This window comes from Branchiostoma lanceolatum, chromosome 6, assembly GCF_035083965.1.
Source record: "Branchiostoma lanceolatum isolate klBraLanc5 chromosome 6, klBraLanc5.hap2, whole genome shotgun sequence".
NCBI classification, from domain to species: Eukaryota; Metazoa; Chordata; class Leptocardii; order Amphioxiformes; family Branchiostomatidae; genus Branchiostoma; species Branchiostoma lanceolatum.
Genome location: NC_089727.1, coordinates 14,531,381 through 14,556,801, shown reverse-complemented (window position 1 = coordinate 14,556,801; position 25,421 = coordinate 14,531,381). Strand labels below are relative to the sequence as shown.

Genomic DNA, 25,421 nt, shown 5'->3' with positions numbered 1-25,421 from the left:
ATTGGATGTTTGCTCTTACCATCAACCAATCCCCATGCAGAATACAAAAGGCCTGGATCCCTGGGAATTTCCGCTCCCACAATACCTTGTACTTCCTCTTTCTTTCCTCCATTGCTCTAGAGGTAAGCCTGAAACGGAATTACTACACAATCCTTCTAATATTTGCCCTATGTAGAATCATCAGCACTTCAAAACATTCCATACTAACGGGAAACATTATAATGGTGACATGGATGTCGTTATTTTTTGTAAAATCGTGTTGGTATGAAAGCTTGGGGGCCGTGATTTCAACACTTGATCACGGACCTGAGTTCCAACATGGCGACATAGACAACAAATTCCACTTTATTTTGTTCCGCTCACAATGTATGACACGTATGGATTTGCAAATGTTAACCTCTGAAGTATCTTGCCAAGATAAAGCTGATTTTACGTACAAAGTAAAAGAATTAACATTACGAATCAGTACGATAGATGAAATCCAAATCCAGTACGATTTCTTCGTGGTAGAAAAAAATGGACAAGATGCTCAAATGTTCAGCTTTGCCGCATGTAATATTTGCTTCAACAGGACGAAATGAAAGTATAGGTATGATAAGTGCTGCTATTGTGGTACTTTGACTGTATGAGTAATTTGTGTTGTAAGAAGTGTGAAGATTTCGACTTTGTAAGAGCACTTATATGATACGTATGATCTGATTTTAGTCCATAATTTGTGAGAATGAGAAATTTTGTCCTATCATGTCCAATTCAGAGTTATGATTTCAGCTCTTTATTGTGCAAATGGTACTTAACAGTAATAAATCATGAGTAATAAACCAGCTCAGGGGTGCACCCGGGGAAGCCACACGCTCAAATTTCAACCACTTTACGCCCGAACAGACTCTTACAAATATTCATACTTCCCCCGCACCATACCCGAGTGGAACGCCCTGCCTGGCGCGGTTGTTACGGCTCCTGCCCGCCTTAGCCTGGGACCTCCTCCCCCCTACTTTGCCCCTAGCGGGGTTATCTGGGGGTAGTTTAAGTTGAAGTTGAAGTAATGAAGTCTTACCACTACAGCATACATTTATACTAATTATACCTTAATTATGTTGTATGTGGTGTATTTGACTGTGATGTTGACTTGGCTATGTATTTTTTTGTAGCCATGAGGACCATCAAATCTAGCGAGGAGGTGAAAATCCCTGAGGGGAGTAAGTATTCAAACCATGGTTTATGTTTTGTTTTTAATCATACCTAGCCAAACAAATAGGCCTTCCTAAAGCAATTCCTAAGTGCTGTGTGTATCGAAAGTTAATGTCTGTAATGTATGTCACAGAGGAAAGTAAGAATGTTAATGCTGTGTTAACCATGCCACTTACTTAATGCATTAGACACCATTAGAACCTTGTGTAACAGTGAGAGGTGTTTGTTTTGAAGATATGTTTTTCCTTCTAGATAAGGCATGTCATATTTACGCAAGAGAAATTTCGTTACATGGACAAGTATTGGTAAATACTGAACTTGTACTAAAGCATACTTTCAAAGCTTTAGCCTTTTAGGTCTCAAATACGTGAGTGTGAACATAAAAAGAATGTAAGTTTTTGTAACAAGTTTTTTCATTTCTTTGATTCCAGTCACCGTGAGTGTCAATGCCCGAATGGTCACCGTCAAGGGACCTAGGGGTACCCTGAAGAAAAGCTTCAAACATCTCAATGTAAGAATCACTTGCTCTTTTATTGTATAGCGCTAAAATGTCAAGAGGTAACTTATATAAATGTTGAAGCATCTGGCAGCCAAGATGTAAAGTTAAAGACCTTGTGTATTACAGATAATTGAGATATTTGTACCCACTTGTACGAAGTTTTTGTTCTCTACAGTACTAACTGAATTTCCCCCCTTAGGTTGAGATGAAGATGCTTGGCAAGAAGAAATTGCAGGTTAAGAAGTGGTTTGGCAACCGCAAGGAACTGGCCTGTGTGCGGACTGTCTGCAGCCACGTCAACAACATGATCAAGGGTGTGACACTGGTGAGAACCTTTACCTAAGTTAGACTTTGACATAATTGCTGTTGTATGAGATCAAGGAAGCTCTATCTAAAGAAGGCCAAGTAAGCATGTAGAAGTATCCAGGATTGCAGTACTAGTACTTATTACTTAAACACTGCAGTTAAAACTATTTGGAAGTGGACATAGACCAAATATTTTTCTGTTTAGATCCTCCATCCAAGTTGCTTCTTTTTAATTATTCTGTTACTTTTTCGTGGAGAAACCATTCCATTTATGTGAACATGATAAGTGGCTTTCCTGTTTTTATCATGTTCCCTTTGTCCCCTATCACAACAGTTTATCACCAAACAGAAAAGGATATGTCATTTACATTCCTCTTAACCTGAACTTCATTAGGGCTACCGCTACAAGATGAGGTCAGTGTATGCCCATTTCCCCATCAACTGCACGGTGTCGGAGGGCAACTCCGTCCTGGACATCAGGAACTTCCTGGGTGAGAAGGTGATCCGCCGCGTGAGGATGAGCGAGGGCATCAAGGTCAGCCTGTCCGCGGCCATGAAGGACGAGCTGTACCTGGAAGGAAATGATCTGGAACAGGTGTCTCGCTCAGGTGTGTTGGAATCTTACTAACCTTTTTGTTTTTGAGATTGGTATGCATACTTATTGCTAAGACCGTGTTGATTTGATTTTATGGATGACATCCGCGAACACATCAATTTTCGTGCTTTTTGTTTTTTATTTGCATGCTCGCATCAGTTCCCAGAGGATGTCATCCATATAATCAAAGCAACATGGCCAGGCCATTGTCACCTAGGTCAGATTGATTTAATAATATGAATGACATCCCAGAACTGATGGGAGCGTGTGAATTATTGATAGTCATGATGACATCCTTCCAACCCACCTTTAGAATTTGAACAGGTTAAGTGTCTATGGAGCGCTGATGGTGCTATTACTGTTGTTCTTTGCTTTATCCAGTGTCAAAACCATCATGTATTTTGATACTTTATTATTTTCTCTGCCCAACAGCTGCCCTTGTCCAACAGAGCACAACTGTAAAGAACAAGGACATCCGCAAGTTCTTGGATGGAATCTATGTCTCAGAAAGGACCACCATCGTGGAGCCCGAGGACTAGACATTTCCACACATAGGAGAAACTATTGAATAAAATGTGAAATACCCGACCTGTGTTTCATCTCTTGTGTTGTTCTTTAAACACTAACAGTACCTTTTTAGTTCAGAGGGTCTCAACTTATGAATAGAAAGCTTTTAGGGGTCATAAGTGCTGTAATAACATGAAGATTGTTAACAACTTGGAAGAGTTCTAGATATTTTACACAGCAGTTCTGCCCTTCCTCCTGATATTGACTTATCCTAAATGAGTCAATGTCAGGATGGTTGGAAGTAGATAAATAAATTTTGAATGTGGTATTAACAGAAATTTTGCCATGTATATGCCCCCCCCCTCCCAAATTGATATTTCCTCAATTCTTTCACTCACCCACCCGAACTGACTTAGAATTGCATCCGAGAATTCCAGTAACTCAAAAGCTACTAGTTAATGACTCAAAATTATTTTTTTATTGAAACATTGCCCAGTATACAAGCCTAATGACAACAAGGCTCCAAGAAATTATACATCAGTAGTTTATTTGCAAGACAAAAGTTCAGAAATTACATATGGTCTCCTGCTCTTTTAAAAGTAGGAAATAATGATGACAATAATCATTAAATCTTTACATGAGGTTGATGACATAATTTTGTTTAGCGAGTGCTGTCACCAAAGTACAAAACACAAGCAGATTGTTGACACATCTTCAGACGAGAAGTAAAACCACACAGGACCTTTGATTAAGCAGTTATTAGTCATACATTTATCAAGCTTCCAATACTCCATTTATGATAATTGAAATTGATTACAGTATACAAATATCACGTTGATCATGCATTTTCAAGTTTCATTGATTAAGATATAACATGGTACACATTTGTTACACAAACACATCACTCATCAGGAAGTCAATAAATGCATTGTTTAATTTAAACATGAGAATAGCATGTCAAAATACATGAGATTATTGGGAAATCAACCTTGCTTATGCCCTAGATGTCATTACAGTCCCCAGGCAAAGCTAGTAACAAGCCTGTTATGTACAGTGGGACCCTTTGACGTCATACAAATAGATGGATAATCTGAGCATAAATTCTGGGATTGTATATTCTACTCTAGTCTACAATGTTCTTTTCTTGCCTTGGCAGTGAAGACATTGCATAAACTCTCAAGGACAACTCAGAGTGAACACAACAAAGTTTTAGAATACGATTTACAATATATATATAGTCAGTCAGTCTATAAAGACTATGACGTGATACTGCGCTAACAAAATTCCAACAACAAAAAGTAGGTAAAAATTTTGATTTACAATGCTGATAGTAATATCAATCATATTAGACTTCTTCTCTAGTTTATCGAGGCCAGTGGAATAGTCAATTTTCTTTGTGATGAAACGAAAGCGAAAACACTTTTTTCAAAGTCGATTCTTATCTGTAAAGGCGATTTATATCTAAACACTTACTTTTAGAGCACGTAGTTTTAGAGGTTTTCTTTTTGCTGAGGAAATTTTGGGGAAAAGGTTTGGATATTTTTGATTGAATGTCTTATCTGAATCTGATAGTACCTGAACGATCTTCAACGACTTGAGCATTGTGAGAGAATACAAATTAGCCTTAAAAACATAAAAACTTAAATCCCCTTCAGTTCTTAGGCACTCTTGATAGTTACTGGAAAGAAAACCCTCCCTCTGGCATTGGGAAAAGCTCTTGGAAAACCGGACCTGTCAAGTGTCGGTGCGCATGCTCTCGAATGCTAGACAGGCGCACTCCCTGCTCAATAAGGCATGCCTCATTCTCTATGGGGGAGAAACCCCTTGTGTACATGAGTACCAGGTTCCCGTTCCTATCGAACCCCACGGACCCCGAAGACCCCTCAAACACGAAACCCTTGCAGGTATCATCACGTGGGAAGATTGGGAGCCCAGCTGGAAACAAAACATGAATTCCGTACCTCTCGCTTAACCCAGAGAGGATAGAGAAGTCGATGTGTTTCTTCTTATCCCTATCTGTGTGGCCCACGACAACTATCATGTCGTTTTTCTCAATGCTATCTGAGATACATGCCCCAAGGGGGAGGATCGAGGGATCAGCTTCACTCTGGCCGGGACCTGTTTCAAGTTCAAGGTTCAATATCGCATAGTCTAAACTTGAGTCAGTAGACAAAGGCTGTTTGGGAGCAATGTTGCACGTTATGGGCTCGTTAACGTTACCGACTGACTCAAACAAAACACGATACCTGTTCGGATCCTTACATCGCTTTATAGCCTTTGTCATTTCATTAAAGATGTGATAAGTAGTAAGGATGGTTCTCTTACCCAAAAGAACTCCTGTTCCAGACCCATATGGCCACTCTACCTTGCACACTGACCTTTTTCTCTCATGTATCAAACTGAACGATTCTGAGTCCAGACGATACAAGCAGTTGGTGTTACCATGGAACTTGTCTACCGTCAGCAAACCTCTGTTGCGGTCGATACGCGCGTCTTCTTCCTCTGGGTCAGAAAACGGAGTGAAGTTCATCCCGAGCAGCGGTGACGCCACTTGTTGCATGCAGTTCAGCTAGGTGGGGGTGTGGTGCTGCCCTGTGCAGAAAGGTAAAGTCTCCGAATTAGCTCGTCAGTCTTATTGTTTACCGCCAACGCAAACGAATGGCAGGTTACCGAGGGCAATAACTGATTATCATATATAAGGCTGAACGTAGTAACGTTAGTAGCAGGCGAGAGATTGCAATATTGGCTTAGAATATTTTAGAGTTGACATTCAACGTCGTCTACGAAGGCAAACGTGTTCCCAGAAAAGCTATAATATTCATTTGTATGCTCCATGAAGAAGCTGAACTGAAATGTCAGCAGTGAGGTGACATTAGAAGATATAAAACCTCAGACAGAAGATACAGACAGGTCTCTATTCCACAATGTCTGAAATATGATGATTGATTTTACCTGCTATCCTGAGAGCTAGAGACGGATGTAGGCCTGGCCGAGTCTTCACTGGCCAGGTCCTGCTGGGATCTTGTCCGCTTTCTGTGATTTTTCTGAATAGTTAGCACTTTGACAAGCTCGGAGTCTGTACTGGAGGGACCTTTAGTGGCATTGATATTGATTTTGTACACTTCTACACGTTTTTATTGTCCCTATACTATGGTTGTAAATTTATATGCCATGCCCTTTGACATGTAGTCTGTGTTAAGCTTCATGTTTACAGTTTCCCGCTGCCAGGGATTGTATTCACGATCGAGTCGGACTGACCTCTTGGAGTCAGGCCAAGGCTACTTTCAACTTCACATGTCAATGGGCTGTACCCGTGCCACTGGAGAAAATACTCCGAGAAACGTTGTAACTGGTTAGGGTTATCTTTAAGTAATGATTCTTTACTTTAGCAAGCATGTTTAACTTTGATTATAGGCTTCCGGTTTATTTTCCAAGCAAATGTGTTTAAATTTGGATAATACTTTCATCCAAAGGATGACCTTTGACACGGTGATGAAGGCTTGTCATAACAGTTGTACAGCTGTTGCACAGGTGTCTCGCAGACGCAGTGTCGGTTGGTCACGGGTTTGTATCGTAAACCATGGGTGCTCGTCACGTTGTCCTGATGTTGGTAAGTTGCTGGGATTTGTTACTAGCCACCTAGAAGTATACTGTTGAGGATTGTACATTGTTGAAATACTACACAGGCCGACCATAAACCAGTGCAAGCTAGCTAATGCTGAGACTTAACCCGTAAACCATCGCGCAGACCGTCTAAATACACACACAACGCAATGCAATAGCATATTGAATGTAACGTTATATCTGCTATGTTCATGGTATTGTTCTTCTTTTTGTTCGTATTTCCCCATCGAAAGACGGCCAAGTGGGTCCAGAGGTGGACGAAGAGACGCTTACTTAATGTTAATTAAGGCACCAGTGGCTGATTGATACGAGGTGTTTGTCCTGTGGTGTGGATCTAGCTGGGCGTGGCATTACGTTGCATAAACAAGGGACATAAAATGTAAACAGTTGTGGCTTGGCAAGGAAAGAGGTTCTGGCTTGGAAACATTTGTATGGACGCTTGGTGTCACATTACAAGTCCGTGATTCTGTTACAGGGTCCACTGTCCGTTACACCTAACACTGTAAACAATACATGATAAGTGCCAAAGGCTACTTCAACATTGTGAGCAATGAAGCTATTTACGGAAAAGTACATTATTAACAGTCTGACCCAAACTAGTGACTCAGGATTGTCGAGATTTATCCCCGCGCCATACTATGACGTACTCGCCACCGCCCTCTGATTCAATCATGTCTACAACATACCTTTCTATTGTTGTTGTTCGTCTTTCCCAAGACGAGCAAAACTCATGTTCAGTCCGGTGACCGAAGAGACCGGAATGGTTGAATTGCAAACGTTTTAAAGGCGCCCCTGACTAGTAGATAGTAGGTATTTTTCACCCGTGGCTAATAGCTACTCTGTGTTTTGTCCCGTAGTGTTGGTCTGACAGAAACGCTTGAATTACCTTTACCTTAATTAAGGCGCCCCTGGCCAGTATAGATATTAGGTGTTTTTCACCCGTTGTCAATAGCTACTCTGTGCTTTGCCCTGTAGTGTGGGTCTGCAGGTGGCTGTGCATCACATTTAAACGTTGGAACATAAAACGTAAAGGTACCAGACAGGACAGGAGGCCTAGACGCCAGTCATTCGAGGACAAGGTCATTTATAGCCTTTCATCCAAACCTATTATGGCCGCCGAGTCTCTTTCGGGTGAAGTGAGGTCAGGTGAGGGGAGTCTCTGTTGTCAGCAGTCAATCATCCGCGAGCACGATGATTGATTTCGCCCTGTGGTAACATAAAAGAGGACAAGAGAAACTCGGCGGCTATAATAGGTCCAGGCTACCTATAGTTTATCCAAGAAGGTCCGAGAAGCGAAGGGCTGAGACTGGGAGAGTTTAGATAATTCAGATCAGCATTGCGTTCATTCTCATTCTTTCGTTGTTGTCTATTTGGCTTTTTAAACTTCGCCACTTGTTTTTGTGTGTATCTGTTGTGCTCCTGTGTCCTTATAAAATAAAAGTTAATAATCATTAAAAAATAATAATAAAGTTAATAATCAGTATAGGTAGATCCAAGAACATTGCTTATGTGTACGACTTTGCCTTGTTATAATTGAAACCGACCACTGGCTTTGAAACGCGGTGAAAGAGACAGGGATGTACTGAATTCACGCATTTTTGATCGGCAGCATAGGGTTTTCTGGAATTATTTGCAGTCAGGTAGGTGGTTTGCTAGTGCCTGCTGTTTTATGTAGTTTAGAAAGTTTTTTGTGGGCAACCTGCTATCGTTTCTAAAGTCCGGGCATTCTTGTTGCAGGTGGGCCTGTCATTGTTAAGTGCCAGTGACGCAGTGTTGCCGGGCAACCCGCAGGTGATTGACATGACCTACACGTTTGACGGTACCACCATTTACTGGCCTACGTCAAAGTCTTTCAGGCTGACCAACGTGTTCAGGAACTATTCAGCCGTAGGATTCTGGTACGAGGCTTCTGAGATGGAGGCGGCAGAACATGGGGGCACGCACCTGGACGCGCCTGCGCACTTCAGTAGGAACAAGTGGAGAGGTAAGTCCTTTAATGACATGTTTGCGCGTGACGTCATAGCCACCGCCGCCATGTTGGTGGGGTGGACATATCCAAGATGGCGACCAGTCATTCGGAGCGTTATAACAGACATACAATTAGCCTGGGTGCCATCCTTGTTAGCTCTGATGCTCCCGGAGCGACCGAGAGGGGAGAGTAAAGGTAAGAAGGATGGCACCCAGGCTAACATACAATGAGTCTGGAGAAAAGAAAGTATCAACTATAGTGCTCTCTATATAACAGGTAACTTATATGTGTTGACACCTAGTGTAGGAAAGTTTTGAATATTTCTCAACCTCCAACATGGTACATGTATAAACAGCCAATAACGTTTGTCTGCAGCTGACGACATTCCCGTCGAGCGGCTGATGGGGCCGGCCGTTGTGGTGGACATCTCGGGCAAGACAACTGGTAATGCGGACTACATGGTAACCGCACAGGACTTCCAGGACTGGGAAAATACACACGGCAGGATTCCCGACGGCTGCTTACTGTTTGGTAGGTCCCAATATCGGAATCTGTTCTATTCTTAGGTTATTGTAATTAAATGCTTGTGTTACAGTCCTCCAGTATTGCCGTTCCCCTTAAATGGCACGGTCTTAAGAAAAAAATGTTATTGCGAGCTTTCTTTGATCTAGATATAGCAGAGATTATTCTTTATCAGCACGGTCGTATCCTCCCTTTAGTAAATACCGGATGGGGTAAGCATTGGCCCAACAAGCAGCAGTATCTCGGCACGGACACCAAGAATACGTCTCTGCTGCACTTCCCTGGAATACACCCAGATGGCGCTCGTTGGCTCGTGCATAATCGTGGCATGCACGCCGTTGGTATCGACACGGCCTCTCTTGACTACGGGCAGTCCACTGTAAGTATTGAAACATCGTACCACGTACATGGATTTACGAACCTAATTATATAATCACGACATTTATACCTTGACAGCTCGACAGAAGAACACACGTCTGTAGAGTTATTAGGTAAATGATCGTAAATATGTCAATTGATATCTTGTTTTTCGTTTATTTTTAGGCTTTTGACGTGCATCTAATCCTAATTATGAAATCACGACATTCATTCTTATAGCTTGACAGAAACACATTTTTTTAAAGTTATTAGTTAGATATGTCAATTGATATCTTGATATCTTTTTCGTTTTCAAACATTTAGAATTTTGACGTGCATCAAACCCTGTTCGGAAGTAATATCCCAGGGTTTGAGAACGTGGCTAACCTGGACCAGCTGCCCACGAAGGGAGCGATCGTGTACGCCCTGCCGATGAAGATCGGAGACGGTAGCGGAGGGCCGGTACGGATGGTCGGTATTCTCGGTAATACTGTAGGTGCAGCAGGAACTGCTAAGCCAATCCTCGGTCTGATGTGTTTCCTCTTAACTCTGTTGTTCACTCTCATTCCGTGATTTAGCACTCAAGGGACGTATTTTGTATGGCTACAGCTTGGTGTAAAATAGATACATATTTGGGCAAATAGAGCATTTCACTTTATTGTTTCGAATACTTGTACATGTATTATGCTTAATGCGACATACAGACGAATACGTTTGCTCTGCGTCATGTCTTTGCAACAAATAATCACGGCGTAAGGTTATACATAATATCAGCGTTATCAGTTAAGTGTTGCTACAGAAAATCAAGAGTCATAAGAATCCTAATCATCTAACTATTTCATGTCTGTAAGCTTCAATGTCAACTATCTAATTATATTCTTTGTTGTTTAACAATACAATTAACTAGCATCAGCTTTGTAAATTTCTGTTTTATATTTGGGAATAAAGTGCTGAATATCTTAAATTTTGCGACTGAAATCTTTCATTTATCTTATTGCAGACACTGCTAATAGCAACTATGATTCTGGAGTTCAGAGACCAAGCCGTAATTTTAATCTACGTTCTGATATATCATACTCTTGTTTCTATGTTCTACATCGCTCTGTGGGTGCCTCTACGGAAGCAAGTCTTTTCTGTTCCTTCATAGACCTTTACAGCCTAAACTTGTTTTTTAAGGAATAGTACGTCTTAATAGGTATAGCATGTCTTAGGGAACACTAATACTGGGCAGGAGAAACTTGTCTGCTGTTCATTTGTTTACTGGCGACGGACAATAAAACATGTCCAAGTAAACCACAGTCCTCTTCCCGCGAACGTCCTGCCTCAGCCCGACTGTTCCGAAGCGGTGTCCTCTACCTCCCTGATCAGCCCCTTCACCTGAAAGAGATCGCAGAGATGATTTAGTTAGCGGGTAAACGGCATCATTGGGCGACGATTTTATCTATGCTCATAACTAATCTACCTCTCCCTCCCTCCCCAACATTATCTCTACGATTGCTTCACTCCCAAAATCTTTATATGAATTCTATAGTCTCACTTAGTATAATTGTAGTCCTTTTGATTTGTCTAAAGTAACTTTACCCAAACTTCTCACCCAAATTTCACATTTTCCGTCCATACTTGATGTTCCCTATAGTTTGCCCATCTAAATCTAAAGGCCTAAGCGCATGTACTCACCCATATGTAGAACGCGGCGGCTCCCACGCTCACATCTCTCACCACGTCCAAGTCCAGCCCCTCCAGCAGCAGTTTGGCCTTCATGGCCTTGTCCATGGTGATGGCGCTCTGCTCACACAGCTGGACCCGGCGCTTCAGACTGTCCTGCCCGGTCTTACCCATCAGCGCCTGGAGCGACTTCCAGTCCTGAAAATAACACCGCATTTCACTTAGACCTATATTGTAAGTTTATAGACCTCTAGATTATGTTAACTACAAATGTACAACGAATGTGAAGCGCTTGGAGCGACTTCCAGTCCTGAAAATAACACCGCATTTTACTTAGACCTACATTGTAAGTTTATAAAACTTGATAAAACTTTTAGATTATGCTAACTACAAATGTACAGCGAATGTGAAGTACTAGTAGGCTGCATAGATGAACAAAGGAAAAGGTTTCTTGTCTGTTTTCGCCCATGACATGTCACCGGTAGGACCCTAACCCTAGCACCCTACGGAAATGTGCTTTGCTTGTTTATCTGTCATTTAGCAATAGACAGTGTTACTACAATAGCAAAGTGGTTTTAACTCATATTAGACATTTAACTACCCCTGCCGAAGCCTCAATATCAGCTCCAACTACTCTAGTTGTTACACCAGTTGACATTGATACAATTGTTTGAAAAGTGCCTACTGAAATGTCCGATTCTTGGTTTCCAAGCAGCAGGAACGTGGCCGACATGACCCTCTCGACAGCAGGGGGTGGGTGCGCGTAACTTCTGATCTCTGCGAGGAGGAAAGAGAAACATTTAATAAGAACACTGAAGACAGGAAGAGGTTTAGTTGCACCGTGCCATTGACGGGATCGAGCCATGTAACTGGTTATCTAAAACGCATGGACTTCCAGGCAAAAGGCGCTGCGACCTCGCTACGACCTAAATTGGATCTGTGTAACCCTTGACTTGACATTTTGAACTTCATGCAAAATGTAAAAGTATGATTGAACAAAACACTCAAAGATTCAGTTTTCACCTTTGAAATTCGTTGAGCGCTCTGTCGAATATAAGGTCGCAGCGAGGTCGCCATGATAGTGGAATTGGGCCTGGCTCTGAAAAACACTCCGATCCCTAGCTAGGCACGCGTCTTACCTGAGACCGTCGTTTGGTTCATCTCTAAGATCTGGTGACGTAGTGACTCCAGGCGCGCCAGACTCGCGATGACAAGTTCCGCCTGCTCCAGGAGGTCCGTCAGGTCGTCCTTGTAGGGCGTGGCCATGGACAGCGCCTTCTCCAGAGGATCCCGCCGTCTGGCTGAGATGGCGTCACGGAGAACTAGGAAAAAGTACAAGTGAAGCGTTAGCTTGACATTTTTGTACATTTATCTTTTTTTCTTTTTTCCTTTATTAGACTTCTCCACTTACAAAATGGATGGGGGGGGGGTGATTGCGTACAAAATACATCAGTGACAAAATAGATAAGACAAAGTGGCAACGGACTCAATTCAGTCCTCGCCACCACTTTTACAGCACGAAAAAATAGTGCAGAACTGGCAGAATCTAAATAATAACAGATATAAAGTTGAGTTGTATAAGCCAACACATTTGTATTCTAAAGACAATGACAAGTGGAATCATCCCCAAATGTGACCAGTCTGAATAAACCATATCTAATGAAAGATATGTTGAAATTTAAACAGTTTCTGGGATGAGAAGATAGGGATGGTACCTTGTCTAACATGTAGTATCTCCAGTGCTTTCTCGGCGCTTTTGAAAACCGGGTCCTCGGCGTTCAGTCCCAGCGCCCTGTACTCCTCCATCGCCGTCAGCAGCCGCTTTCTGTTCCGGGACCTGATGGCGTCCTGAAGCTTCTTCCTCACGGCCAAGTCTGGGGAGAGAGATATATGCCAACATGCACTATTTCCTTAGCTTCGGCTTTTAGACACGTATCACTGTGTTGTTAAGTTGACTTAAAATACATTTGAACGGCCATTCTAGACGGGTAGAAAGAAGACCTTTACACGGGGAAAAAGGGAAATGCTTATTCGTGAAAACACATGTTTGTTAGTCATGAACCTGTGGTACAAAATTAGGTTTTAAGCCTTTGCTCTTCCATATTACCTCATTTTGTGCCACAGGTTCAAGCGTGACATAACTGTTTTTCACGTATTTTCCTTTTCTAGTCTATCAGATACACACAGTTTTGTTAGCCTCTACCAGGCCCCGTCCTATCGCTGGGAAAATAGTAGAAATCAGCCGAGGTAGTCCGTCCGCTATACAGTGAAGCTCCATAATGGAGCTTCACTGTATAGCGGACTACCCTGTATAGCGGGCTACCTCAGCTGATTTCTACTATCTTCCCAGCGATAGGACGGGCCCTGGCAGAGGCTAAAGTTTTGTAACCTGAGGGAATGCCGTACAGAATTATGATAAACGGTGCTGTCCTTGGTGCTGAATGGAATGTCTGTTGTCGTAACTACGGTACATTTTGATTGGTTAGCCTTTTGAAACTCTGAAACATGATGTTTTAGTAGAACAAGTACGGACGTCTCTATAACACGCAGTTTAAAGGAGCTAGACCTGTACCTTTTGGTTGGTCGACGATAACGTCCTGAAGGAGCTTGACGATCTCCACCTGCCCCGAGTCCTGCAGGGAGTCCCGGAACACCATGAAGGCGTCCTCCCCCTCCCTCCGTACCGCGCCCACAACCGTTCTGTTGGCCGCGGGGTGGTTCAACACGACCTGCGGGAAACGCCGTGTTGAATCACGAGGAAAGGTTATTTGCAAGTTCGTGCCTGAAGGCTAATTGCAGCGTACGTGGATTTGGGATACATGTGGCAGAAACATAAGAAACATACATAATAAAGGATAATGCTTGACACTATTTTAACAAGCTTAAGAAACTAATTCAAATACTAGTGTTGGCTACAATAGATTAATAAAAGACAACTAGATGTAGTAAAAAGCACAGCTCATAACGTTACCTTATATGAATATTAAGAAATGAGAAGTGAAAAATGTACATGGATATTCATTCATCAAATGATTTGCAAAAATGTCTACTCTTGTTCTGTAGGTCTATATATAGCGCTGATGACTTCCTTTATTTGATAAGCGTAAATCATACACATGTTTGCCAGACTCACGTTTTTATTACAGCTCCTCTCTTCTTGTTCGGTCAGGATGCCTTCCCTCGCCAGTCTCGGTACGACGGGGGCCGGGTCCATGTCGGTCACGATGGCGCTCTCGTACCTACTGAGGAAGCCCTGGTACGCCTCCTCCATCCCCTGTTGGGCCTCTCTTCTCTGCCACCTGTCCACTGTTTTTCTCAGCACCATTGTCTCTGTTCCACCCTTCTGGTCAGTCTCAAACAGTACAGTCCGTACTGCCGAGCTGCTGTCCCCTGGAGCATGACGTTAGAGAAAATCTACTTTATCATAAAAACGTCTGAAACATTTGTCAATAATGGAATTCATATTGTAACATAAAAGTGGTATGAACTCATTATGGTCAGTTCTGCTAAAATGCTCCTATCATGAAATGAAGGAGTCCGGTTAACTCATACCGGTTCTTATATATAGTCCTGGAGGCAACGCAATTAAAGTATGAAGCTCCTCAAAAGTCCAGTGTGCGGCCAGTTCTTTACAGTATACAAAGCAAAAACATAACAAACAGGCTTCCTGCAATTTTTCTGTAATGACGCCAACGATATCATACTAAGCTTGAAAACACTGGAGGCCTATGTTGAAGGTTTTGCTTGAACTCTAATGTCAGTTATTTGAACTTACCGACTCTGTATTCTAGCAGCAGAGAGAACTTGGGATCGTCTTTCCCGAACTTGGCGGACAGCGTCATCGGCTTTCCTCGGTCCTCCTCGTCCGGTGGCACGGTCACCTGACCCTCCCACTGTCCCGCTGCCGTCTGCTTTAGGTGGCAAAGGAATCCTGGAAATATTGCATAACAACGTCCTAATCAAACAGAACGACTTATAGAGATAATGATTGTGATCATCAAAGCCTAGATAACTCTGCCTGTTCTCATTGAATTGTTTCTATGGGGTGGGTGTTTCCATGACATTTCTGCCCCCACGACTCAGCCTGCAAGATGGCAGATGATAAGTTTAGAGCTGAAGAGCCAAAATGTGACGAAAACTGCAATATACATTTTCTTACATAGTTGGTAAGATTATTTTACCTGTTGAAGTGATGACGACGACATCAGAAGCCCCGGGCACCTTGACCTTGTACCGAAGAGTCTCCCCTATAGGAAGGGTTCTTGTCAGGGGCTGGTCAACACGGAACTCCGGCCTCCAACCCTCCAGCGGCCTCGGCAGCAGTGGCCAGCGTTGTACCCGGCTCATGCAGTCAAAAAGGTAGTTGACAACACAGCACAGTTTGTCACCGTGGCTCGTATCCTTGACGTACAGAGAGAACTTGTAGTAACCACTAAGCGGCAAGAGAGCGAGAGCGGTAGAACGGTTCTCTTCTGTGGCACTGTCCTGAACAAAGCAGTAGTTCTTACAGTCTTTCTCTACGCCGTTATTCCAATGGTTTAGCGTCCATGTGAAACCCACGATGTCTGGGTTTTCAAAGGTCATGCGTATTGCACCGGAATTGCACAAAACAAGAGGGTCTGTGTGACTGACGATTTTGAGATGGAACTCGGTGAACAGTGGGAAGACCGGACCCCAACAAGCGTTTGACACACGCGGAAACTGTCGGACGTTTTTAGGCGCCATGCTTTCGCAACAGATCAAGTAGTTCATCACATCTGTACTGGCTTCCTCGTCGTCTATCTCCTTACAAAAGATCTCCAGGCAGTACTGACCATTCTCGGGCAAACGGACAAGAAACGCCCCTTTGTTTCCGTTGTCGAGTGATCTCACACACATGTAGTCCGACATGTCCTTCTCCTGGTATCTGAACTGACTGAGGAAAGCTACTCGTATTGCAGACGACAGTCTGATTTCAACCTCCCGCGACCGGCAAGTGATGTAGGCGTCCGAATGGCTGTCTGTTGAAAGCCAAAGATCACGAAATGCGGGCACGTTTTTGCCCCACTGATCTCCATTCACGGACGGGAACGGTTCGCATGCCGGCTTCGTGCCTGTGCAGTGGATGCAGTAGTTCGTGACGTTTCGCAGGCTGCCTTGGTGGCCTAGTTCTTCAGCAAAGACGGCCAGCCTGTACCAGCCGACCCAGGGTAGCCGGAGCCAAAATTGTACCTCTTCTTTCTTCGTCTGACGAAACACGTGATTGCTGAAGTCTATCTTCTCTTCCGCGGTCTCCCACGTGAGTTTATGAGACCACACCAGCGGTCTCTTGGTGGAGATCCTGATGTCTGCCTCTCCTGTACTTGTCTCCAAGAACGCGCTTTCGTTCGGTCGGGCCGACAGCCCTCGCTGAGAGAACTGAGGCTCGATGGGTCCGAACATGCCGTTGGAAACGTCGGGAAAAGGATCGATGTCAGCTTTCCCATCTTTGACGATGTAGCTGCACAAGGGCGGAGTTTCGCTCTTTTCCTCTCCGGACGCGTCTTGTGCGTAGATAACTAGACCGCAGTTCCCCACCTGCGGATTCGCGATGTGGAACGTCACGACTCCGTCCCGTACCTCATGCGCGACGTTCCGCGTCATGTGGCCGTCCTGGATGGTGTTCTCGTAGAGCTTGGCGCTGAAGCGGAGATCACGTGAGAGGGCGAATTGCACCTGCGCTCTGCCGTCTTGACAGGTGATGGTAGATGACCGGTGGGATATCGGCACCACGCCCTTCTCTAGCACCTGATTCCCGGGTCCCCAGTTCCCCTGCCATTCTGGTACTAGGCAATTAGCAGTATCACTTATCGCTTCAGTACAACTTATCATGTATTTACAAACGAACTTGTTACTTTTTTCTCCCTCAATTCCGACAAAAATGTCCAACAAGAAGTTTCCCTTCTCTGGGGGGAAGGAGACGAACTTAACCGCGTCCTTTTTCCGCGATTGTCTGACGAATCTGTCAAGGTTGACCCCCCGCCATTTTGTTCCGTTGTCCGCCATCTTGAAATGGTGTGTAAACTTGACCTTGTTGTGATCTTCTGGTCTAAAGCCGATGTAAACGGTAACCTCTCCATCTGTCGTTTTCAGCAACCCTTGGTGATGACTCAGCAGTTTTAGATGATAGGAGAAGAAATCGGGCCAGCATTTCACGTGAGATTCGAAGTCTGCTAATGATATTGGTTTGGGCAAAAGTTGCATGTTGTCCATATCCGGGTAATGGGAAATGATGTAGCGGCTTGGGTCAGGCAAGAAGTAGAACTCTTCTACGGTGTACACCTCTTCTAGTTCCTTCATGTCGTCATCGATCATGTGATGAGAGCCCCAAGATGTGTCTATGATACCCCATCTGTAATACGCAGAGTGGAAAGTTGTGTCCAACAAATAATACACAAGTCTGTCCCTCAAGACGCGCAACGCTTTCGCAACATTTTTTAACAACAGAGTGGCCTAAAATCTTAACATGCCGCTGAGTATTAAAAAGCTAACCAGGACCCAGTCACAGTCGTCGTACGATCGCAAACTGAGGTTATTCTGAGGATAACCGTGCACGTGTCCTGCAAAATCCAGCTGTCTTGTTACTAAGAATGCCCTCTTGAATTCTTGTCAGCGGTTGGTTCTGTCACAGCCTACTTGAAAACCCTACGACATCAAAATCGTACGACGACTGACGAATGTGACCGCGCCAAAGCAAAATGAAATTTAATACCATTCTGAGAAACTACATCCTTTGCCTAAGCCAATGAGGGGCAGTCTTACTAACCTGTCATCAATGAGCACGAGTGTCCAGCTGCCCCTGTGGTCCGTTCCCTCTAACGACGTTCCCGGCAGGCAGCGGACTCCCTTGGTGTAACCATTCACCACCTCATACTGCAGGCCTGCATGGCTGTCATCAAACGATAAACAAAGACACGGTTATGGACGCTCCGTTAACGTTTGAATATATCAGTCATTGCTGTTAGTTTGTGATACGTGATGAATCTTCTGTAGTTAGTGTATCTCAATAGCGCGTTTGCAACAACTAGGTCATATGGAAGAAGGCACACTTGCTCCGTTAGCTTTGACGGTAGTAAACGACAAAATGAAAGATAAGCCGTTTGAAGACTTCACACCTGTGGTCTTTACGTGTGAAACTGCCCACCATTGGACTTTCTATACCTCATTGGACAATATTTAGACTCGTGTCATTACCTACCTGCATAGTTGGCTGAAGAGAGCAGAATGGAACTCTCTCTTCTCCTTGATTTCCTTTAAGTGCCACTCAGGCGAGTCCTCTTTCGGTTCGGACGTGAACTGCATGTTGACGATGTCCTGGACGGTGACCCATCTGAAGATGACCCTCGCCTTTTCCAGTTCAGTCGTGCACGGCTCTATCAAATGCTCGATTAATGAAGTAAAATCCTCACTCATCGACCTCGGAGTCTACAAGATTAAAACAATAACATCATTTTTAATGGCACTGTTACTGCCTCTGTTAAACAGATATGTATATATAATAATGCACAATGTCATGTTTAGTCTACAGTCCTTGTAGGCTTCATTTCTAACACAATATATTTGCAATGTATTTGTAACTGCTCTGAATAGATCTAAGAGCCATTAGGTACTTTAGTAGGGATGTCCCGGTAGCTCAACTGGTAGCAGCCTCACAATCAGTTGCTGAGACCCCGGTTCAATACTGGGTTGGGGCTGCACCCGTTTTTCGGAGGGGATGTAAAATAGTGGTCCCGTGTTCGAATACATAGGTGCTTTTCATCATTATGGACTCCGGAAGAAAAGGGTTGACCTACCTTAACAGCATGTTCATCTAGGTCTCTAAAGACCGTTACGTCCATCTCGGATGTGGGCATGTGAATGACGTGTTTCTTTTCCCGGTCTTTATCGACGATGTCATACGTCATCAGCCCGTCCGGTGTCGGTGTCCTCTCGAGTTTGCCGTCGTACAGCTCACAGATGGAACAGGTCTTCTTCCAATCCTTGCGGTTAGCGGATGGAACTGCAGGCATCCAGTCTTTCTGGAAGACCTATCAACATTGATTCACATCGTTGGTTTTCATGTCAGAGACCAGTAACAGATGGAGAATAAAGTAGAAAGAGTCGGAGCTGGGTCAGCAATATTTGGGGCTTTTTGATTAGCTGCTATGGTATCATTTTATGAAACATTCTCTTGCATATTCCCTACTCAAAGTCAGTCTGCCGTAACACCCTGGAGCCTTAAACGGCATGAAAAAGTTTGTCATAAAAATGGTTACATCGCTTAAAAATGGATACAATCAGAGAAACAATCAAGATCGTTGAATATAATGGAAGCGTATGTCACAACACTCTGTTGGTTTATCATAGGGACACTACAACACAGATGGAAAAGAAACAGTCAGAACATTCCCTACACTTTAAGCCTAGCGAGAAATTTCTTCACCTACCTTGCGAGTTCCTTCAAGTGAGACGACTGTTCCATTCCCTGCTCCATGCCCAAGTGGTCTCTGTGAAAACATTTTACTCAGTAATTACCTCCATCGAAAATAGAGCAAAGTGGGATGAAACCCATCCTTATGATTCAGCCTAAACCCAATATACCCTAGCCTTAGTGCCAGCCTAGTTAGCTTCTCGTCCAGGGGCTCCCCCCCCCCCCCCCCTCACCATTTACTTCTATGTAAGAGAGCCCCGTAATAGGATGGCCCCACGATCCTTAACAAAAACAGAATTTCTGCTGGGATATAACCACATTTCAACTATCATAACGACCCATCATTAACTTATTGACTTATAGTACCGTTCAATCACAAAACCAGGAACAAAGCCACATACGCTACAGAAAACACGACATTCTGGGCGAAAGTAATCTCCATTAACATTAATCCGCCGGGTTACATAAATCCGCCACTTTTGAAAACAGTTGGTTTGAGAGGTCTCTAGTGCAGCACTCCCCAGGTATGCACAGTTTAGATATACAGGAGTGCATTATACTGGGGGACGCTGGGTTGGAGATTGGGACGTATAATTTCAGGGTGGCGGAATTATGTACCCTGGCGGGATTATGTTAGTAGATGTACAGCTGCTATGAACTCACCTTCGCGGCGTTGTCAGACTTCGCCATGTCGAGCGAAGACCCGCAGCCCATATCGCGAGGGAGACGTCCGCAAGGAGAAATGAGGAAGACGCTCCCTCTAAGAAGCTCTGTAACGCAGTCTGAATGTAATTAGAGCTTGTCAACTATATCGTGTGCGCTGGAGTATGAAATACCACGTTATAAGAGACCATATGCACCTTGTATTGTCGTCGTAAAAGTGGACCGAAACTAATGGAGTAGTTCTGCTCTGCGATCAAATCGCCAGCTACCACCAAATTCCCATTTTACAGCGCAGCAGAGGGGGTACACATGTTCACAATAACAAATCACGCTGAGTCTGTTGTGTGCCTAAACGTATTCCCTAGGTTGGTATAGTGAACAAAGTCTCGTTGACAAAGCGTAGTGTTACTGTGCTGTACCTTAAGGTCGTCCAAAATAAGAGACCACAGAAAATAAGTAAACTGTCTTCTGAGATGTGACGTACAGTACACGTTGCGACAAAAATCTACTTCTGTTCGAAGTTTTGTTGTAAAGCAGCTGTTGTCGTCGCACTGTATAGCTGTGTTCAGAAACCCCGGAATTCAGAAAGTTTGCTGTTAGATCGGGGAACTTGATATGAAGTAATAACACAGACTCGTGATCCAAACTTTAGCCTGTCGACGGATATTTGGGGGGGAAAAGGGCGAGGCTAGCCGATGTTAAAAGTCGGAGACTGTATCCGACTTGGCAGATTAGCAAGGAATGGATACACCGTTTTCCGAATGTATCGGCCTCTGTACATTGAATCACAAAATCAGAACCTACATTTGGAGAGTCAGTTGACATTTTAGCTCACACTACCCCTCCTGAAGGGTACTTGCAATTGGTTGCAAATAAACGTTAGCAGTAACGTTAGATCTACTTGTCATATTTGTAAGAAGGCGTGTACAGTTAACTATATAACAACACATTGCAGACAATCACCTAGCTTGCTTTTCATGGAATATACTATCATACTGTACTACTGCAAATATACAGGTCTACTTGTATTACCATACTGACTCCGTTGTACTGTGTTTATGCTAACGTTGATGTTATCAAAAACACTATGTCCCTACAACAAACACACTCATATAGCCTTTCTCTGTCTGTCACAATTTGTTTATCGTAACAAAGTCCTGGGGTCATCTTGTATCACCTTACAGGCCACAACACGTATAACAAACAGCACGTTATGGTTCACACACTTTCTTAATGCTCTTTACACATGTATTACTGGAGTGTTCGATTCAACTAGAATACTCAATACTGAGAATACCGTTCTAAAATATCAGAGAAAGAATAACGACTAGGTTTTCTGAACTTTGAACTGAATGGCCAAGATTAACTGAAGTACACCTGAGCTTAGAATAAACACTCAGTGAACATACCTGGCTTTCCGATGTCCTTACTCTTCGAACTTGTTTTTTAGCGTCATGATCAAGGTATGTTGGGGACCCTAATCAGATGAGCACCAATTGTCAATCATAATTAATTTTTTCTCACCTTTTCTGAAGAAGAAGGGCTCAGCGCAGGGTACGGAGGAACACAGTATGGAAGACCAAGCCCCTTTGTCGTCTGCAGTCGTTAGGTAGTTTTGGCGCGTGGTGCTGTGTTCCTACAGACATGGCTCCAGGCATTACGAAACGCTACGGCTGAGTGGGTACTATTCTGTGTATGTGTCATCCCTTCAGTCAGGAGTACACGTTAGGTTTATACAGCCCCCCTGGCCTGACACCTAGCTCTATGGTAACACGGGGTTCTCGTTTTTCACGGAGTCAGATTATATTGCATTGGTCACGTATGCATGTCAGGCCTATTGTGTACATCGGGAGCATATATTAACTTAAGGTAAATACTGCCTATTCTTAATTCAAATAGAATACGTCTTCTGTTGAATGTATTGTGAGCAAATGTTGCCATAGATCTCGGTATAGTTCTGGAGAATGCTGCAAGCTTCTATATATCAGCCAGTCTACATAATGCATGCCCTTCTCCGCCAACAAGGAAAACTGATGTGTCTTCCTCTGAATTTTGATAACGACCATATTCTCTTTAATAATGCGTATTGTCATACATATTTGACATGAAGATATATGGACCGAAATTCTACAGAATCAATCTTTATTGTGTAAGTGTTGATCAAAATTATTCTGTTATGATATACCTTTACAAGTTAACATCATGGAATAGTTACAAGTCCTAAATGGAACAAACAGTATACTGCAACTACGATGGTGGTGGTTTCCTGTGTAATCATGACAAATCTGTATGATTTTTGCTCATTACCGTATGTCATCAATGTCTCACAGCTGCATCAACTTGCCACACGGTGGTCTGTCACTAGGGTATTCTTTCCCGTTGCTACGCGCGTTCGACAAGGTATCGGGTTACACGGGGCAACATTTTGGCTAACGGCAAAACATTTATAGATAAGCAAAATAGTAGGGACGGGAAAATTTTGTAAAAATAAAACCAAATTAGCGATTTTGCAAACTTTGAATGTCGTCAATTTGCGCTGAATGGCTGATTTTTCTATATTTTGCTCCCAAACACGATAATTGTCAGGTTTTAGGGAGACCATTTTTCCAGGCACACATCGCAAAGGCCTGGCTTTAAATGTCAATGAATATCTCTTATCCTCATATTTTTCGTCGACCAGGAACAAAACAAAACTTTGTGTTTTTGGGATTTTTTAATTTCTTTTTCTAAGTATTGTGAATATCGACAAATCTGTGAAAAAATTGCATTTTTTGACATTTTTCGCACTCAATCACCAACAATTCAAAATCAAGGACATTTTTCAAAAATCCCAAAAACACAAACCTCGGGAAAGCCGTTACGGTCATTTTTAATCGTTAATGAGGTAAGTTAGATGTTTCTTAGAGCCGTACCTTTACGATGTTTGAACACATGTCATGCCGCAAGGATAGGGGGAGGGGGTAATTAACACAGTCGTAAACAATACTTCAAATATTCAATGTCACAAAAAACGACGCTAGTTGCTTCGTTAAATGTCAGATGTCCACAACAAAGTGCCAGCATGGATATACTCTCCAGAAAACAGGTAGTATTTGCGACAAACGTAGTTTTTTTCCTGACGCGGGGAAAGAGGCCCGGCCGCGCAGATTTACAGTAAGAACTTCCGATGACCGCAGGTGACCCCGAATCGAACGCGCGTTCGGATTCGATTACGTCATTTCGAACATCGTGGAACAGCGTTCGAATTCGGCTGGACATGGGAGTTTCTGAGCATGAATTTGACCACCGTGCCAGATGCGATATATATTGATGATTGATGACTTGCTTGACCATTATTAGATATTAATGCATGTATCGGCGATTGAGCTTTCAGCTAGAGTGAGGTGTAGGAGAATGTTGATGATGATGGTATCTTAATAACCAGCTGGTCGAGTGGTACTCAACGCGGACGTCCCTAGGTCGCCGTCAAGCTAAAAGCATGCCATTGTATCCTCCAGTACAGGTCACAATGCCCTGCACATAGCTCTGTGTAAACAAAGACTGCGTTGCTAAGTTGTACGGATACACACGTGTGCAGAGGCATTTTGATCATTGACATGACGACCCCACCCCCTATTGTCTTAGAGTTCCGTTTCAAAGACGAATATCCGTAGAATTGATTCTAAAATGGTGCACGAGGTGGTGTAATTCTGGTAATATTCTGCACCAATGGGTTGACCCCCCCCCTACATCAGGTTGTACTCATATGTACGTTGTACCATTGAACTTTGCTCGGATAAGTTACAAGTGCCTTTTGTGCCCGGTGTTTACCGTCACAATGGACAGTTTTCAGTTCAAAGGGTTTCGTATGACGTCGCCTAGAGCAAGTCAGACACAGTCTTAAAACAAAGACCAGTTGCCTTGGACCTCGACTTCGTCGAATCACTGTGTTACGGGCCGAGCGACTGACTGCATACTTCTTGTTTTGTTTACCAGTACACCGGCTTCCAGACGGCTTCTTTGGAAGGAAATATTGAAGACGTTGTAGCAAACACTTCAGCGTTGGTTAGGTCTAAGGTACGGCACCTTTTTTCTTGAGATACATGATCCGTTAAAGGGTATTTCGTACCGAACTAAAGTATGCTCAGCCGACAAAAGGGCCGGGCAGTAATTGTGTTTTTGTTGCGTTTTTGTTGTGTTTGATAACTCAGATGTAGAATGATTTAAAACGTCTAAGCTCGTACCATTAGCCTTGTGACTGACACGGCATATAGAAAGTTCAGTCTTGTTAAAACTGTGGTGTTTATAGTGTGTACGGGGCTAGAATAAAACGTCCCCCTCCCACCTCAACCTTCAGCTTTACAAAATCTAGACAACCTGCTGAAATAATCCTTAAAGTTTCTTTGTCTATAAGTCTATAAAGGACTATAGCCACATGACAGGTGCCACGATAGGTTAAAAAAACATGTCCACCCTGTTTCTGCTGGATGTCAGACCTAATACATGATGTGACGTTACGTTATACTTTAGAACGGTTTAACCCCCTCCCCATGATTGGTCTGAAATATCAAGCTACCTTGTTCAATTTCAATAATCTACGTACTCAGCTGCATTTGTCAATTTTCTTGTAGATTATGGGTATTTTGCCTAACCTAGCAGTTACGAAGTTAATACTTTAAGGATCCACCTGCACAGTGCAAAGTTTTTTATGGTGGAGGGTGCTTCTCTTTGTTGTAGATAATGCCAGTTGAAAGAACATAATGTAGACGGCATAAGATTGCATGATTATCACATGGGTTCTTGGTTAGGCCGATCAGGTGACCAAGGGAGGGGGGTAAAGTATCAGGAAACCGCACAAACTATTTGAGGTTGATTTGTTATGAAAGATGATTCGGTCGTTGGTAACAGACTCTGTATCTTACGACCCCAAAGTGTCCAGCAGGTAAATATGGTGGCAACACTGTATTTACTCTCCCACGGTCTACCAACACGAACTTTCAACCCGTATAAACAGCAACCAGTTTGTTAAATCTTTAGTACATGAATTTCATGAAATCAGGACATGCATGTACTGTTAATAACGTAAAGAAATTGATTAGATTTGAAACTGACTCAATAT

General features: G+C 43.3%; 3 protein-coding genes and 1 long non-coding RNA gene across 4 annotated transcripts; 2 read left to right on the top strand and 2 right to left on the bottom strand.

Annotated features, from left to right (window-relative positions):
• The first annotated feature begins 19 nt into the window (after positions 1-19).
• LOC136436759 (large ribosomal subunit protein uL6-like) lies at positions 20-3,176 on the top strand. The gene is made up of 6 exons (XM_066431004.1): positions 20-122; positions 1,149-1,196; positions 1,620-1,699; positions 1,887-2,012; positions 2,388-2,601; positions 3,021-3,176. The coding sequence occupies exons 1-6, from the start codon at positions 35-37 to the stop codon at positions 3,125-3,127; spliced, it is 663 nt and encodes a 220-aa protein (XP_066287101.1). The 5' UTR covers positions 20-34; the 3' UTR covers positions 3,128-3,176.
• Positions 3,177-6,623: 3,447 nt separating this feature from the next.
• LOC136436751 (isatin hydrolase-like) lies at positions 6,624-10,531 on the top strand. Its single transcript, XM_066430981.1, has 5 exons — positions 6,624-6,705; positions 8,457-8,703; positions 9,064-9,219; positions 9,408-9,589; positions 9,892-10,531. The coding sequence occupies exons 1-5, from the start codon at positions 6,676-6,678 to the stop codon at positions 10,138-10,140; spliced, it is 864 nt and encodes a 287-aa protein (XP_066287078.1). The 5' UTR covers positions 6,624-6,675; the 3' UTR covers positions 10,141-10,531.
• On the bottom strand, positions 10,199-19,274 carry LOC136436750 (uncharacterized). The gene is made up of 12 exons (XM_066430980.1): positions 19,044-19,274; positions 18,449-18,675; positions 18,017-18,139; positions 15,414-17,602; positions 15,008-15,163; positions 14,366-14,622; positions 13,805-13,961; positions 12,948-13,106; positions 12,372-12,554; positions 11,918-12,009; positions 11,245-11,430; positions 10,199-10,944 (listed from the first exon to the last, which is right to left on the bottom strand). Exons 1-12 carry the CDS (start codon positions 19,257-19,259, stop codon positions 10,891-10,893), a joined length of 3,999 nt encoding a protein of 1,332 aa, XP_066287077.1. The 5' UTR covers positions 19,260-19,274; the 3' UTR covers positions 10,199-10,890.
• A 400-nt stretch (positions 19,275-19,674) lies between these two features.
• On the bottom strand, positions 19,675-22,242 carry LOC136437490 (uncharacterized). Its single transcript, XR_010756192.1, has 3 exons — positions 21,848-22,242; positions 20,324-20,430; positions 19,675-19,736 (listed from the first exon to the last, which is right to left on the bottom strand). It is a non-coding gene; the product is annotated as an uncharacterized lncRNA (long non-coding RNA).
• Positions 22,243-25,421: the final 3,179 nt, after the last annotated feature.

Excerpts from the sequence above, each read along its gene's own strand:
- LOC136436750 (XM_066430980.1), bottom strand. The coding sequence starts at position 19,259 with ATGCCTGCAGTTCCATCCGCTAACCGCAAGGATTGGAAGAAGACCTGT. Across the intron at positions 15,164-15,413 it reads CGTCGTCATCACTTCAACAG|GATTCCTTTGCCACCTAAAG; the intron begins GTAAAATAATCT and ends CAATATTTCCAG. Across the intron at positions 12,555-12,947 it reads GATACTACATGTTAGACAAG|TTCTCCGTGACGCCATCTCA; the intron begins GTACCATCCCTA and ends ACTTTTTCCTAG.
- LOC136436759 (XM_066431004.1), top strand. The coding sequence starts at position 35 with ATGCAGAATACAAAAGGCCTGGATCCCTGGGAATTTCCGCTCCCACAA. Across the intron at positions 123-1,148 it reads TTTCCTCCATTGCTCTAGAG|CCATGAGGACCATCAAATCT; the intron begins GTAAGCCTGAAA and ends ATTTTTTTGTAG. Across the intron at positions 2,013-2,387 it reads TGATCAAGGGTGTGACACTG|GGCTACCGCTACAAGATGAG; the intron begins GTGAGAACCTTT and ends GAACTTCATTAG.
- LOC136436751 (XM_066430981.1), top strand. The coding sequence starts at position 6,676 with ATGGGTGCTCGTCACGTTGTCCTGATGTTG. Across the intron at positions 6,706-8,456 it reads GTCACGTTGTCCTGATGTTG|GTGGGCCTGTCATTGTTAAG; the intron begins GTAAGTTGCTGG and ends TTCTTGTTGCAG. Across the intron at positions 9,220-9,407 it reads CGACGGCTGCTTACTGTTTG|TAAATACCGGATGGGGTAAG; the intron begins GTAGGTCCCAAT and ends TCCTCCCTTTAG.